Here is a 13,574-nt window from a genome sequence, read left to right as displayed (position 1 = left end):
AAGGGCAGTTGGGTGTAGGGCAAGTAGGATGGGAGAGTATCAAACAGTTTCTATTGCTAGAAATTGGCAGGTAGCAATGAATGTGCACTCCTGGATTGTGCTGCCCATATTAAGCTTTATGTTTCCTGATATGGTATAGTGCAGCTACCAGTTACACTAGTGATTTCTGGCAGACCACTCAGTTGCCATTGCCTATATAAGTGTGGCTTCTTGTGATACGCAAATTACATAGAGGAAACATCATGCACTGATCGGAAGGCATTGAGTGATACACAATAAAGGCTTCCTTTCTCTCTTCACGCACCACTAACTTTCACGTCAAATATTTCTCTGCCTTTTTTGTGCAATCACATCGCAAAGGCTGTACTCCTAGACATACCGCTAAGACGTCTGTTCTCACAAATTCGACTTATCTTTATGTGGACAGTTTCATAGTTGAGGACACGTGCCTTCAACTTTAAATTTGGAGGTTTCCAGCCTTCCCATTTCTTTTTTTCGCTGCAGCAATGCTTTTGAGAATGCAAAAATTTTTTTCTTCAGAACTACTTATTACCATTACTAGCTCAACTGTGATTAAATAGTGGATGAAACCATGCACTACTTTTCATGAATTCAATCCCTTAAAAGTAATCGCCACTTAGATTTATTTCCGATGCCAAAAAATTTAAATGTTCGCTTGATACATATGTATGAAGCGAACATTCTTTCTCACCATTTTTTTATCATCTTTGCAGGCGCCCTCGATGATTATTCGATACTACCATTTCACGAAGTAGCAAGAGCAAAGGCAGCTGCTGTTCTCAACGACACCACGTTGGAAGAGTGTGCCAGGAACTGCTCAAAGCAAGAGAAACTTGACTGCGTCCACATCCAATTTTGTGCCCCCGAAGCTTCAGATAACGGACAGTGCCAGCTTTTTGCGGAAAAGGGTCGTGTACGCACCATGTTCTCGGAGACGTGCAACTTCTACACAAGAGGTGAGCACTTTGCGCACATCTGGTTGAGACTGGTTGTATTAAAAAATCAAATTTTTTGTGTTTAACGCACCGAAGCTACAACTGGGTTATGAGGCACACCATAGTGGAGGGCTCTGGATTAATTTCGACCCCTTGGGGATCATTAATGTCGTCCGAAATCTTGAGACACGCGTTTTAAGAGCGACGCTCTTTAGCAACTCGTAATTTTTCGTGTCTGCAGTTAAAAATACCAAGAAATGAAATGGCCGAGTGTGCGCACATGAGTGTGGGCCTCGCTGAAACAGCCCGGCAGTTAACAAACCAACAAAATACCTAGCGCTCGTGTGTGCGTGCCTCGCTATGACTCCCAGCATCCCCTGCACATATTTGTGAAGCCATCTTAGGGAGATTGGTCAAGATTTGGGCAGCTTCCCACCAATTAAAAAAACCAAGACAATGCCAAGCACTCACGTATGCGTGCCTCGCGGTGACCGCCAAGCGTCTCCGGCGCACGTTCGTCAAGCAAAGCATACCCATTTAGGGAGATTGGCCAAGTTTGCCTAAAAAGAATAAAAAGAATAGTCCAGTGTTTGTCGTAATCGTGGCAACACTTGCTCGGAATGAGAAAGACACGATGTAGCGTACGCACCTCCAAAGTGATGTCCAATGATTATCACTTCCAAAAAAATGAAAGAATTTCAGACTTAATGATGGAGTAAAGGTCGTTGCGGCTGCGAAGAAGCAAATCGGCTGCAATCGTGGACTTAACCTTCGTGATGATCGGGAAGGTTGCGCACAGCTTCGCTCCCTTCAAGCTTCCTTCATTTTTTGCATTTTGCTTCCATCAGAAAAAAAATACTGAAAAGTTATGTATTTAAAAGGTAAGGTCTAACGCGTCATGCAAAGGAACGGTAGACTTGGGAGGGGAAATAAACCAGTGGGCGGATGCATTCAATCGCGCCGCTGTCTGCCCCACACATGGACCACTTGATTTAGGTCATTTTTCTAAACAGTGTTCCAAGAAAATTTCCACAAGGCCAATAAGGTTTCTATAACATCACTCAAAGGCGTTGTCCATTCTTGAAAGGACGTGACGTGGAGCGGTGGACACCTACAGTGTTTGTCTGACGGTCTGGCACACTCCCAGAGAAGGTGCTGCATAGTGGGTCGGTCAGCCCTGCACAGGGGGCAAGGAAGGGTAGGAGGGGAACATCAGTCGCGGACGTCAGGAGTGACCGCTGTAGCAGAGCGGGCCTTGTTTAAAAAAATGTGAGTGCTTGCATTTGTGCTGCACAAAGCAAAATGACCTGTGTTTTGGGTGCTCTGGCTATGTACTGGTTTTAGTATTTTCCATCCACATTTCGAAAGAAGATTACCTGACGCTGTGAAAAGGCCTACATTGTCTAAAGGGTGCACCCCTATTGACGTTCTCTGAGTGCACGCTTTTAATTCTCAAAATTAAATTCTTCCTTTTTATTGATAGGTAACCCCGAAGATGCCGGAATTCCCCACAGTGGAGCACCATCACTTAGAACAGGTATGGGAAACCTGTCCGCATCTCAACAGCTGAGGGTCGTTATAACATTTGGGCACCTACCTCGCTGTCTTGATATTTAAGCATGGCACTGTATTTCTTGCACCATTTTATCGTCTCTTGCTTTGTTAGAGAAGTACGACTTGCAGCATGTGATTTTTCCCCCTGGCTTTATTTATAATTCTGCAGGCTGTGGCGACCAGAAAGGGCAGTACTGCCTATCACTATATTTGTGTTGGTTATACGTCAGTACAAGAACTTCCAAGTGCTGTCATCGGGTTCTATTGGCAGTGAGATCTTTGAGTGGTGCCCCTGGCTTGTGACGTTGGATAGTGGACTCATTTCGTCATCATTTTCTACACTGTATAGCAGTTTCTATGCTTATACTTGCCAGCTTGGTGCTTGATGGATTCCAAAAGTGTTCTTTACATGAGCTCTATCATATTAAGCTTTGAGAACCCACCAATAACCTTCAAGCTGTTTCTCATCGACTGTTTAAGTTTAAAAGCAAGAGTAACAGTGTCTTTATCCCATGTATCTGACACTGCAGCCCTGCCGAATGAGTCTCTGCACTACGTTAGGCATACATTTTTTTAAGTTATCATGAAGGCTCGACAAGTCAGCTGCTGCTGCCCACACAGTATACGAGAGAGGCACCAGAATTTGCTTCGTATAGCAGAAAGTAAATTGGTTTTCTTTTTTTCAGAATATCTGCATCAGGTTAGTGTAATTCCAGTGTTTCTTGTCTACTGTTGTGTATAACCAAGTACAACTATATAAGCTTTAAGGTGTTTCAGACAAATAGAAGCATGCAGGTAGAAGAAAAGCAGGAATTTCAATAATGCCAGAGCCATGTACCGAAAGCTTCAGGTGTTGTTGCCTTCAATTTCATACAAACCAGCTGCCATCATGGCTGCACTGCGCCTTAATTATGCTCAGAAAGGTGTGTGGTTGAAGCATATGCAGCTACGTTATATGGCTTGAGCAAAATCAACACATCCATCACAGGCATATTATTGCAAAAGTATCGGGACTCGGTAGGTTGAAAATTGGTGGCGACGTAAATGAAAGATTGCACATATAAAGGCCGACAACACAAGATTAATAAAACTAAAGTAATGGGATTTAAAAGAAAAAATGGGTAAATTAGAATCTGGATGGGAATGGAACCCAGGGCCTTCAGAATGCAAGACGAGAATGTATCCCGAAAAACCACTACAGCTCCTTGATTCTAGTTAGTGCATTGTGGCCTTCAATTTAGAAATGTGTGTTAAACACATGTATGGAGGACTACACGAGTCCCTTGAGCATGCTATTTACAGAAATTAAGCCAGGATCAGATTAGGTTTCTTCTAAGTGTCCTTTTTGCTTGGCAATGTGAATGTGGATATGTGCAGGCCTGATGTTACCATATTTTAATACCATACCTTACTTTTGAGCATTCCACAACATTGTGAAAAGCCAACTTCCACATCACATGAAAACATGCCCCAAGAGAAAAAACCGGCATGCCTCATTTTTTGAGCATATATCATCCGCAACCGAAAGCCTGAATGCCACTGAATGTCAATGAATAAAAAGTGTTTCTTTTTTGGTGGCTGCTTGAAACTTGCTTTTATCAATGGGCGGGCCTTTGCAACAAATTTTCTTATTGAAACTTGCTTTTATCAATGGGCGGGCCTTCGCAACAAATTTTCTTATCTTGGAAGTTTTGAAAAGTGCAAGAGGGAATGCAGCAAAAATTCGCAGCATTCAAAGCAGCGCTCAGCTTCGGCACCTTACACTGGAGGCCGTGAAGCAGGCAATGCTACTCCGAGCGGGAACAGCATAGTAACCAGTCACCCAGCAAAGCTCCAGACACTGTTGCATGATTTGCAACACTACGCTAAGATAAGCAACCCAAATAAGGAGCATAAAGCTAGCAAGATAAACGCAACTCAGTATCAAACCTATTTATCGCAGAGAAGAAAAACGTGGTTGAGCCAGTGGAAGCAGGCGAGACAAAGGCCCGAGTTCCTAAGGTGACGTCACATGCAGTGCAGCTGGTTGTTGCACACTCTACAAACAGATAGCTTGCACCGACGTCTCTGTAGCAGGCATTTAATTTGGTGCATTGTGTGCACGATTAAAGGCTGTGAATGTACCTGCTGCTCTTATCTAGAGTAGCGCTCAGAAAGCTGAGGCTACTGCAGGTGGCTACTTTGTTCAATGTTGTGGTTTCACTTGCACGCGTTGTGGTTTCACTTGCCATCTAAGCAGGTAGGTAGGTTTGCCAGCCTCCAAATGCCCATTAAATAAAAAAGCTAGAACATTTACTCAGCGATAGGTACCAGAGATTTGGATGACATAAAGGTTGCACATACACAATCATTGCGCTTGGAAACGTCGCCATATTCAGAAGCCAAATCTACGTGCACACAGCACCTAAGGAACTTCACGCTTTCAATGTTTGGTATCTTGTTCCTTGTGGCCGACATTTTTCAATCCTACAAGAGGGTTCGTAGCTAAGTTAATTGGTTAATTGCATGGATTGAACAGTGCTAAGATGGGACAAAGTGATGAGACGGGATGAAGTGATTCACATTTGACGAGTAACAAGCGCCCGCGTTTGTTACTGTTCACTTTTTCCAATCTTAGCACTGTTCAATCCATGCAATCCTACAAGCCATTCTGCCCATCAGCGTGAGAGCAAACATAGACATGCTACAGATTTATATTGTCGGTTTGCGCAATCAATTGCACCGCTGCAATAAAGCGAAAATACAAAGAGGGCACTACAACAAAGGAAATTCAAACATAGGCAGTGGCTTTGTTTGATATCTGCTGAAGATTTTTTTGTTCTCGTGCAGGTCTGCCCAAATGGCTGCTCTGGATCGTACTGCTTCTGGTTGTATGGTCACGCTTTGACGGTGAATAGAGGGCAAGAAGAAATGAGCGGGCCATTGAGAGAACATGAGCAGCCTTGCTATTCGAACCCCCGAGGGAGTTTATTCCACCACAATAAAGTGGCTGTGGCGGTCCTTGTATGGGGCCTGCTGTTGCCCCAACCTGGCCATCCCACTGCAACGGAACACAAGCTTGCCCGTACTGCAATGCTCCAGAGTCGCCGGACAAGACAGGGCACATTTGAAGCTACACATCACCACCTAAGGGCAGCAAGCTTCCACCAGCAGGACACCACTGGACTTCAACACCTGAATACGTGAACCATGCCACCAGTCCAAGCTGGTGTACACCACACAAGATGGCTTACACTGTTGGATGCCAGGACAAGCTTTCGTTGGATGCACGAGCCTTGGCTTGCAAAGTGAAAATATTCGTACGCCAAACAGATTTTACTTTATTATTGTTTTGTAAACACGCTATGAAATAATCAGATTTAAAAAACATTGCTGGCCATTAGCCAAGCCCTCATGAGGAATAAGTTGAAAACAATGTTGAAATCACTGGAAGAGACCATACCAACCGTACTGGCACATGTTCCAGTTGTTAATTTTATGAAAATTGTCTGCAGCTAATTAAGCACTTTTTTTGTGAGTTTGTTACATTATGCTGCTGAGTTCTCTGCCTGTTTTGTGTGCATTCTGTAAAATTACAATGGTCCTCTAAATAAAATTAACAAAATGACTGGTGTGAGACGCAACTGTTTTTTGCTTGCAACTTTTTACTAGTCTGTAACATGGCAGGCTAGTTGGCATTGATGCTAAAATGATGATAATTAAAACTGTAACACCAAACATTCAACTTAAATGAAGGCAAGGGAACGCACACGAAGAATGTATAGTCAGAGGACAACTTGGAAAGTTCACATGAAATAGCACGGTTTGTGCTAGTCTGTAAGAAGCAATTAGTCAGCAATAATCAGTAATAAGTAAGAAGAAAAAACAGAACTATAGTTTTCTTTTTGTTTTCTGTAAAGGAAGATTCATCATTGTGTTTGGCCTCAGCAAAAATTTGGGCTTCTCGAAATGAGTATAGCACACCTCAATCACTCATTTAGTGTCCACTGTAGAAATACGCTACGGCTGAGGCAATAAAGAAATGGCCCCCATTTGTCCAGAACACATTACAAGGTCGTGGGTTTTGAGCAATTTGATTCCTGAACATACAGTAGAACCTACAGATAAACTTTTATAGGGAACGGTATTTTTTTAGCAGACAAAGTACAAAAAAAATCTACGCGTACTACAATATTTTGGAGCCCATTGGAAAAACTGTGGTTGTCTCAATTAACTGCCACTCTTCACAATACATGTTACAGCAATAAATAAGCGTCTTTAAAATATTTTGCTCCTGTGGGAATAGAAGCAATTCTTTTGGCGGAGTTCTTTTTCATCTTACGAAAACGCTGTTTTTCTCAATGGGTGCACGCTATGCCTCTCTGCATCTTTTAAATGTATTCACATCAAGAAAATATTTTTCAGTACAGCTTTTCTCCCTAGGCGCAAACTGGTTTTTAATAGATTTCTAAAAATAAATGGGGCTTCGGGGCAGCCTGCGGTATTTTAAAACAAAATAGTAGACCAAAAATTGTGCAAAATTTCAGTGCAAGGGATTCAGCAGTTTGTCAAAGAAAAGTGTTTCTTTAAAGACTCTCATTTGTTGTAACACTCTGTATAGTCCAAAACATACCCCAAATCCTGCCTAAACAGGGCAACTAAACAGGCACCAGGCCCCCACTGCACCCCCGATCTCTGCGGTGCAGTTTCCTGACAAAAACTCTTGACGCTGTACGATGAATTCAGGGCGAATAGTTAGGCATTTCCACCACGGTTTCGCCAAACCATGCGCCATGCCACACCATGTTCACGCGCCAAGTCAGCCTATAGACATTCCTTTCCTCCGGGTGTACCCAGTGTACGTCACACCTTAGTTCAAACAGCATGAGGATTCCAATGTTCCCTACCTGAGACCTTTTATTCAAAGGCCATCAGGCTACAAGCCAGCGTGACACGTCAACGCCGCCAACAACACCGGCGCCCGACCTCATCGGAGAAATCACATGGAAAAGAAATTAAGCTCGGGCAGGCTAGACACCCCCCTCATTGAGCCCGTGGACAAAGACAACGGTGTAATGATTTATGATCTCGAGCCACAGTGGCTGAATTAACAATAAACGACACGAGGACAATGCCGTATATATTACCGTATTTTCGCGCGTATAACCCGCCCCTGCATATATTCTGCACCCCCACTTTTAGCGCACCGGAAAAGAAAAAAAAATCCTCACGTACTGCCCGTTAAGAAATAAAGATGCACAGGCAGGGGGCGACAGTAGGGGAAGTAGAAGAGGAGGAGGAGGAGGGTCGGAGGCGCTCACTGCCTCGCGTGGACTCCATCCCCATACCGGAAACCAGACGCTGGTCTTCTTCCGCTACACTGCCCGCACATTTGATACAGGAAAGGCTGCACCAAAGCTACTGCTCAAGCAACACATCACATACTATGTAGGCAGAAAAAGCGTAAATTTAGCAAGTAGAATACACTGACTGCAAGGCGAAAGTCACAATTCACTCATTGTCACTGCTCTTGGACCTTTAGGCTAGAGCTATCACTTGAGCAGTTGCTGCCATGGAAGGCCTAGTCACTGTTACTGCGTAGGAGCTTCACTTCACAACGCACATTACCAAGAAGCTGCACTAAAGGAAAAAATCCGCACCCCTACTTTGCCACTGAAAATTCGCATTTTTGGGGCGGGTCATACGCGGGAAGATACGGTACCTTCCACCTTTGTGGCTACTGCCAAGCAGTGGTGTATTTTGTTTTGGTTTTAAAATATTTTTTGTGGGAACCATTTTTTATAAAACTTCAGGCAAGGTTTGTAAAATTGTAAAAAGGGTCTAATTTGCATATTTTTTTAAAGGGGACCTGGTTAAAAGATTAGTATACTCACACAACTGCATGTAGTAACTCTCCTCCTAGGGTACTCCTGCAACTGTCTGTGGTATCTGTATATAAATTGCTGACCAAGTTCTATGCAAGCAGGTAAACAGTAATATTAATTTTGTGTAGATTTATTTCGTAGCCTGAAGGGGTAATTATAAAAAGTGCTTAAAAATGACTAGATGGGGAAAAATATGCCCTATCTTCAGGCATGTAACAATAATGCCAGTTTTGTGTTCTTATTGATTTCCATAGCTTGAACAGGCACTATTCCAAAATAGAGAAGGCTTAAACATAATGAAACACACACAGCTCGGAGAAATGTGATACGTATACATATACATATGAAGTTAAAAAAAACCTATCTTCAAGTATGTAACCCCACTATTTGCTTTTCCTGGCACCAAATGGTGTCAAAGTTCTCGCTCCATGCTAGGCGCGGTCGCTCATACACCAGAAATTGTCAGAGACGTTCAAGTACTTTACGACGGCGAGCCAACATTCAAAATTAAGCTTGTCCATTTGCGTGCCTTCCCCCGGGTTGCACTCCAACTTATCCTGGTAGACTTCGTTGATAACCAGGTAGATGTTGAAAATTAATCGCTTTGCTCTCTTCACAGCGGCCACTGCATTTGCTACGGTGCATTCCGAAGAGGACACAATGCAAGTTCAACATACAGCTTCAATCCTTCGGTGCACAGCTTCCCACTGCACAGCACCGCAGTGCACAGCGAACGGTGTGGTGATGCCTCGTCCTGTTCCTTTCAACAACCCTCTACAGCGCTGCCATGACTACATGAAACGACAGTTACGACGACGACGACAGGAGACGCCAACAGCCCCAGCCCCTAAGGGGTTTCACCCCTGAAAATGCGTTGTGTACTAATTCTACACAGTACCTGCAACTTCAGTTGAGACCAACTGATCAAGTGCATTCACTCAGTAATCATGTGGCACAGGTGCTTTGAGGGTCCTAGAGTGCATATACATGCATCACGTGCATTGATAAGGAAAGTTCATCTAGGTGTTGTTAACTTATCCTGGTAGTGCTTATATGCACATTCTTATACACCACAGACAGTGAAGCGTTATGTAGAAACACACACCAAAAATGGGCCCTTTCTAATCCGTGTTTTTATTTCAAATAATTAGCCCGTCTCTCTATTCTACTTCAATTCTTGCACAGTGCATCCATCGAAATTGCACCTCACGCAATGAAGGGTGCATCACACTTCCCAGCACTGACTTTCAAGGAGTTTGTATTGCTGGCAATACTAACGGTGTGGTCCCGAATGCTGGTTGGTTTTCCTCTTGGCGGTTACTGTTGAGGAATATATTGTTACTGGCATTCTCAATGAATGGGGTTCAAAGGAAGGCTTCCTAACTGCAATTATAATGATGTGCTTAATTTATTGCAACCTTCAGTGAAACAAGCTGCATGACAAGGAAAAATAAGAAACAGGTGGTAATGCGCCAGCCACTTTCGCGCATTTGTGATGTCATAAGACTAATTTGCATGACTGGTAAGAAGCCGACAATCCAGACTGAAACTAAAACAATATTGCTGGCTTGCAGTCAAACTTTTTGTGATTGCGGAGAATTCACTGGCGGCCTCAATTCAAAAACATGCAGGATTCGGAGGTGCCAATTCTGAGCTGCAACGGGTTTTACAAGTCCCAAGTACGGCACACCATCCGTGATTGGCTTTTGTGTGGCACAATAGAATTTGCAATAAAAACAATTCTCAACAAATCGCACAAAAGGTTCAGGTGGGCTCAAGACGTCCAATTCAAGACAGTTTCCTCTTCAATTGAAAGAAAAGTTCATGATTACACCATTACATGGCCCAAATGTATTACACGGTGAAACAACTAACACGATTTAGGTTTGACCTGCCATCCCAAACATTCGGTTTGAGCACTATTAGGCCTGTTGGCATTGAGTCCGTGTACTGATAGTCCATTTTGGGCTGCTACCCTAAATATGTCAGAGAAAGCATCATACTGGTGTGGTGGAAAATGTGAGTAATTTGATATCCCTCCCCACAAGGAAATTCCTCACTGATGGCAGCAATTTGTTTCCCAGCAAATTAATTTGTGGTGGGGTATGAGCCGTGCGGTCTTTGCAACCCTTGCGTATGTTGTACTTGCAGTGCTTTTGATACCCCAGCTGATCTGATCCCACAGCAGCATTATCTTGAAATTTTCATTTCACGTCCGTTTCAGTCGTGACATAGTTGCTCTTGCGAGGCCTTTGGCCAGTGGATGTGCTGCATCACATCCACTCGTCTGCTTTCAGCCAATCAGGGCTCGCTCGAAACGGACATGAAATGGACAAAACCCCAGAACTGCACCCGAAATAAAAATTATATTGCTCTGGAGCGGTTCCGAGCTGCTCTGGAGCAGTATTGAGCAGTCCAAAATGACAAAGAAAGAAGCTTTGCACCAGAAACAAACAAACAAAAAAAAGGTTAGAAAATAGCAGCAGTGTCAGTGCCGCCGTTTGATTGGTAAACTGCTGATTCGAAGAGAAAATGAATGTTGTTTGAAAAAATCAAGGTAATGTCTATTCTACCGGCAGCCAGCAGAAACAAGCACATTAGCTGGAGCATTTTGGGACGAACACTTCACGAAAACCGATCCGTAGCGGTGCGGCATGGCACCTGTTTTGAAATCTCAAGGCTGAGGTTTAAATCTTGAATAGGGAACCTTTTCCTGCTGTTTTCGGAATTCGACAAGTGTTTGCTTGTCAGGCTTTTTGTTAGCAAATCTTTCTGCACTTGCGTTATAGTACCTTCTATTACCACAGGATCGACAGACAAGACTTCTACTGGGTTGTGGTTATAAATAGATTGCATTCGGTTTAGTTTGGTTAGTGTAAGTCCGGTTACGTTGGGCTGGGTTTGTTTAGGTTGTGATAAGTAAGGTTGGGTAAGGTTACAGTGCGCCATGTTACGTTACTTCTGGCCCTCACTTTAGCATCTGCTGGAGATATGACGTGAGAATAACAGTGTTATTCTCACGGAAAATGTCGCACAGGGGAATGGTGACAGAATGGAGCTTTAATCTGCGCATGCGCGAGCTCCCGGTTCACCATTCTCTGCAGTCACCTCAAGCAATATAAACAGAAGGATGCACCTCTTTCCCCCAAGGCGCAGCTCGTGGCGAGTTCGTACGTGTACACAAAGAAAGCTTACAACGCGAAGTGGCAAGATGTTTGAGGCTGCACGCTGCGAACACACGGCTACCAGCGAGGGAGTAGCAAATTGAAAAAAGAAGAAAAAGAAAAAAGGCCCCTCCATCACTGAAGATCAATCCCGGGACTTTGCACCTGCTATTGTGACATTCATGGAAAAGGAAGGGTGACGGGGTGGGTGCAGGAGGGACTTAACTCTTTCGTTACCACGCCTATTCAAATCGATCACCGGTGATCGATGCTTCATATTGCCCATTTCGACATGTTGTAGTCGTTTCTTGTACACCTAATGCACCCCAGTGGTTAGTCTAGTAGTAGTGCCACTTTATTTTACACTGGGTTCAGGGTAGGGGGGTGGCGGAGGCCCAAAGGGCCCCCGCGACGTCCAGGGCTCTGTCCGTGACGGCTTCTTGCGTTGCGAGGTCAGAGCTCCCCAGAGCCTGCTCCCAGTGAGAAGGGGAGGGGAAAGGGGGGAAGGGGTCGCGCGGACACTCACAGAGCGAGTGGAAGAGAGTGTCCAGCGCGCCACATGAGGGGCAGTGAGGGGAGGTGAATTGGTGTGGGTGAGTGTGCACAAGGAGAGTGCGGTGTGGGAAAGTGTGGGTTTGTAAGAGCCGCCACATGTGCGCTGCCGGCGGAGTAAGTGAAGGGTGCGGGGGAGGTAGGTTCCTGCGGAGGAGGCGGTAATGTTGAGTTATGTCCCTGTACGTAAATAGGTACGCATGGGACATTTCGGGGATGCCGTGTGTAGGCGTAAAAGAAACGGGAGCCCGGGATATCAAAGCTCGGGCGTGTTGGTGTGCCGTCTCATTACAACCTACGCCGGTGTGGGCCGGAGTCCACAGCAGCATCACGGGGTGGGCAGGGGGATTCTGAAGAAGAATTTTGAGGGCAGCTGTGGAAATGACGCCCTTTGTGTAATTTCGTATGGCAGTTTGGGAGTCAGATAGGCACTGCACTCTTAGAATCGGTTTAGATTTTTCCGCTTCAGCGACATCGAGATTTTCGACGGCGTTTTTCGCCAGCTTAGGTGCGCGTTTTTAGAAAGGGGGCGTGGCTGCTGCACTTGAGAAAAAAAGCATGCCACTCGTGGCTATGCTGTATTACCATCAATTTTTTTTTTTTATCAAGAGGCTCCTAGCAAGTCAAATACCCAATTGTGTTATCAGCTTTGTAATCTTACAGCATTGAGAGGTGATAATTACCTGAAAATGACACCAGCTATTCACTAGTGATCTCTAGTTCAGAGAAAGGGTAGCTTGTCAAACGAGTGGACCTAGCATTTTCAGCCAGTTTCCAGCAGTTTTGGTTTCGTTCTTGCATTGCGAAATTCATATTTGGCCCTACTACGGTTACCCAACTTCAAGCCGATTTGCCATAGCACCTCCATCGCCTGCCACTACTCCTTGAAAAATGCATGCCGCTCGTAATTCCACTTCACCCACACCTTCGATCTGTGATAACAGCTTCAGCTGAAAGTCGAGAGATAACACCAAGTCGTCCGATATCAGTTCCGACAAAGAGATCACTTCCAATTGGCCTTGAACACCGCCAGCTGCTCACCGGCCAGTTTCGTTTCCATGCAAGGGTATTTCTGGAGGTCTAGGGTCGCTTTTTATTAGAACTGTCTATTCTGACAGTCTCCAACAGGCTTGATATTGTTTCTTTTCGCAAATGTTAGGTGGCGCTGCAATGAGGAGGCTCAAAGTGCTGAACTCTCCATGTCGGGACAGCTGCTTGGTGAAAGCTTCCTGGGCATGATTATAGCGCATCGCACCTTATTCCTGCTACGGTAGCTGCCATAGCGACTCAGAAGATGATAATAAACTGCAAATAAAAGTTCTGACAGAAGTGACGATTAAAATGTCAACAAGCATGCACCACCGAGTTTGGTATTCAACTACATGTGGATTTCTTCGCATTGCTTGCTTGCATTGAATATTGTGCTGGCCGTAACCATTTACGAGGTGTTGGGAGTAATTGGTGTCTTTAATAATGTCAAACGA

At 44.5% G+C, this 13,574-nt stretch overlaps 1 protein-coding gene across 1 annotated transcript in view; it reads left to right on the top strand.

Moving 5' to 3' along the window:
• LOC144159494 (uncharacterized) overlaps positions 1-6,117 on the top strand; it is a 39,576-nt gene extending 33,459 nt beyond the window's left edge. The window contains exons 4-6 of the mRNA XM_077691016.1: positions 735-977; positions 2,440-2,493; positions 5,340-6,117. Coding sequence (XP_077547142.1) covers positions 735-977; positions 2,440-2,493; positions 5,340-5,407 — 365 coding nt within the window. The 3' untranslated portion in view covers positions 5,408-6,117. The remainder of the gene's footprint in view (positions 1-734; positions 978-2,439; positions 2,494-5,339) is intronic.
• Positions 6,118-13,574: the final 7,457 nt, after the last annotated feature.

The sequence above is a fragment of the Haemaphysalis longicornis genome, unplaced genomic scaffold (assembly GCF_048455015.1).
Source record: "Haemaphysalis longicornis isolate Haplotype H1 unplaced genomic scaffold, Haemaphysalis longicornis Haplotype H1 scaffold_10, whole genome shotgun sequence".
In the NCBI taxonomy this organism is placed as follows: domain Eukaryota; kingdom Metazoa; phylum Arthropoda; class Arachnida; order Ixodida; family Ixodidae; genus Haemaphysalis; species Haemaphysalis longicornis.
Note: the sequence above shows the minus strand (reverse complement) of the source record. Positions and strands in the feature narration are given on the sequence as shown.